A 2,754-nucleotide genomic window follows, 5' to 3' on the forward strand; every position below is an offset into this window, starting at 1 on the left:
AAAGACTGCAGAGAATGAGGATGTAGAGTCGGCTTAGACATTATTCTCTTTCTAGTCTGAAAAAAATTTGAATGAGGCAAAACATAAAAGACTGATTTAAAGGTTGGAAAAAGGTTTTTTTATTTTTGTTAAATTTACACCTTGCACGTGTTGTGCTTCCCCTGACTTAATTTTTAAAAACTTTGCTGATACAAGAAAAAAAACAAAAGTCTTCATGCAACAAAACCTTCCACTCTGAAGAGTGTTGTAGTTGGTGCAGTCTGGTCCAACTTGCATTCACCAATCGAATCACATCTCAAAAAAAATGTTAAAGCTTCATTTAATTTGAAGCAACGCCATTCGTCGGTGATGCAGTCTGTGTGTCTGTTTTTAGTTTATTTCTGCGAGCTTGAAATCGGCCGGTTCATTGTCTGTGATGGATTGTGAGACGGCGTGTCCCTCCCTCCCTCCAGGCTCTGAGCTCGGAGTTGGCGGAGGCCCGGGACGACACCAAGAAAACCCAGAACGACATGCTGCACGCCGAGAACGTCCGGGCGGGGAGAGACAAGTACAAGACGCTGCGCCAGATCCGCCAGGGCAACACCAAGCAGCGCATCGACGAGTTCGAGTCCATGTGAACGCACGCGACGGTCGGTCGGTCTCATTGCCATGGCAACGCCTCACTTTACTTGTTTCACAGCCCAAAAGCCTGCTCTTGCCACTCCGGGATCTTTTCGTTTTTCTTTTTCTTCTCTGCTTGTTTCGGCCCAGGAGGAAAAGCAGCAGCAGCGGCTGCAGCTGCAGCTGCGAGGCTTTTTTGCGAGTTCAGCCTCTTTAAAGCTCTGCCTGCAAGCAGCTGGCCCGTTGCACTCCTGTATGCTACGAGAGGCTCCGCCCTCAGCCTAACAAAGCACCTTTTTTAAAAAAAATTCAGCTGAGGAAAAAAACAACAAAAAATGTCAATCGGCAGATGTCCCCCTCTTGCACATCGCTGGTTATTTTAACGCTCGCATGTGCCGTAACTTAAACAATTACTGGACTCCGCCCTGATAAAACTTGAGACTGGACTGAGAATGGATGTGCTTTACTAAGTCAACTAAAAAAAGAAAAAGGCCATTTGTAGCTGTAGCTCGCTGACGACGGTGGTACGCTTTAATAATGTACTTTTACTTCTTTCATCTTTAACATAACTCTGATTTCTTTTCTTTTTTTTATTGCCTTATTTTGACCGTTTCTTTTCCGATTTGAGATTCCAGGCTCTTTATCTGTGGTCGTCACGTTAACGTATTTATGAAATCAGAGTTTGCAAAGGTCACCGACATGCAAACCGGATCTGCTCGTTTTTCATTTCTCTCTGTCCAGTGAGACTTTTGTTCAAATATGTATTTTGCCCCATAATAATAAAGAATGACTTTATATTTCCAAATATGCAGCAAGAGTATGGTCCTCAACAGAAGTTCATGGAGCTGATTTTTGTTTTTGTTTGTTTTGGGGAGAGTCAAAGCATGACATGGCTCTGGTGCACAGTATTGATGAAAACTCAAAGAAATAAGCCTGGAATAGCTGCTTTAAGCCAGTTTGTCTTTTATGTTATCTATTATTAATTTGCATATTGGTCAAATATGACAGATATAGTGCATTGTAATTTTTTTTTTTTTTTAATAAAGTGAGAAAATATTTATTGGTTACGTATGATTTTAGACATTTGATATTGCCAGTGGCAGCAAAGAAATCTTCCGAATCCGTTTCTTCGAACTTAATTCACTTTTCTTTTCTTTCTTTTTTTAATGTAGATTTGGTTAAATTGTGTTAATAAAAAAAAAAAAAAGCCCAGAATAATAATATTAATTAAGAATGGTTTAAAGTCTCAGCAATGTGAAAAGGTCATGAACGTATTGAAATGTTATCAGGCCTTTATTGTTCTCGGTTAAGTCACATGAAGGACAGTCGGCTGATTTCATGTTCATATCAAAACTCTCATATTAATTATCTTATTTGGAGTGAAATAATTTTTTTTCAAAGACAAAAACAAATACAACCACTATGCAAGTGAAATGAACCAACCTTCAGCACTAAAACTTCAGAAAAAGTTGACTTTTCTTTTTTTTTTTTAAAAACCAGTCATTTTTTGCGGGGAGCTGCAGAAATTTTACAATTGCAACATTTGCTAATTTAATGTAACATTTATTTAATTATTATTATTTTTGCTTTTGTATAATCCGTAAAACAGCCATTTTTATCCAACGTCATTGATCATAATTATGACCGACCCGTCGGCACAGAAAAACCCTTTGGAGCCTCAGGATCCAGCATTGAAGCACATTTTACAAGACATATTTTTATAGTTGAGCAGGATAGTTGGGGATACACACGTAGAAACAATTGTTGGTACCCCTCAATGGTCCCTGAAGTGGCTTGAAATGGACAAAAGTAATAAAAACGTACAAGCTTGAAGGCATCTCTAATGCTAATCCGAGGACACATGTAGCAGCTTTTGACGCTTTGCTAGCACCTTTGTTCAGTCGGTGACGTGGCCTGTTAGGGGCTCGACTTTGCAGGAGTGTTGGAGGATTATGTTTTCAAGAGGTTCCAGGTTGTGCTAATGACATTTTTTTGAAACCCGTCACACTCATTTGATAATCGCACCTTCTCAAAAACCTTGATTTAGCCGTTCGAGTTTAGACCTGCTCTGCCCTGACTTGGCGGCGCTTAAGGTAACCACGATGAGGAGGGAGAATAAAACGGCTCTGTGTGCAACTTGCACCAACTCTGCGG

At 40.0% G+C, this 2,754-nt stretch overlaps 1 protein-coding gene across 2 annotated transcripts in view; it reads left to right on the plus strand.

The window, feature by feature from the left end:
* The window catches only part of LOC102227279 (radixin), a 48,334-nt gene extending 46,929 nt beyond the window's left edge, over window positions 1-1,405 (plus strand). For both annotated transcript variants that reach the window (XM_005806234.3, XM_023337220.1), the window contains exon 15: window positions 453-1,405. In XM_005806234.3, the coding sequence (XP_005806291.1) occupies window positions 453-617 (165 nt within the window). In that variant the 3' untranslated portion in view covers window positions 618-1,405. The remainder of the gene's footprint in view (window positions 1-452) is intronic.
* Window positions 1,406-2,754: the final 1,349 nt, after the last annotated feature.

The sequence above is a fragment of the Xiphophorus maculatus genome, chromosome 7, assembly GCF_002775205.1.
Source record: "Xiphophorus maculatus strain JP 163 A chromosome 7, X_maculatus-5.0-male, whole genome shotgun sequence".
Lineage (NCBI taxonomy): Eukaryota > Metazoa > Chordata > Actinopteri > Cyprinodontiformes > Poeciliidae > Xiphophorus > Xiphophorus maculatus.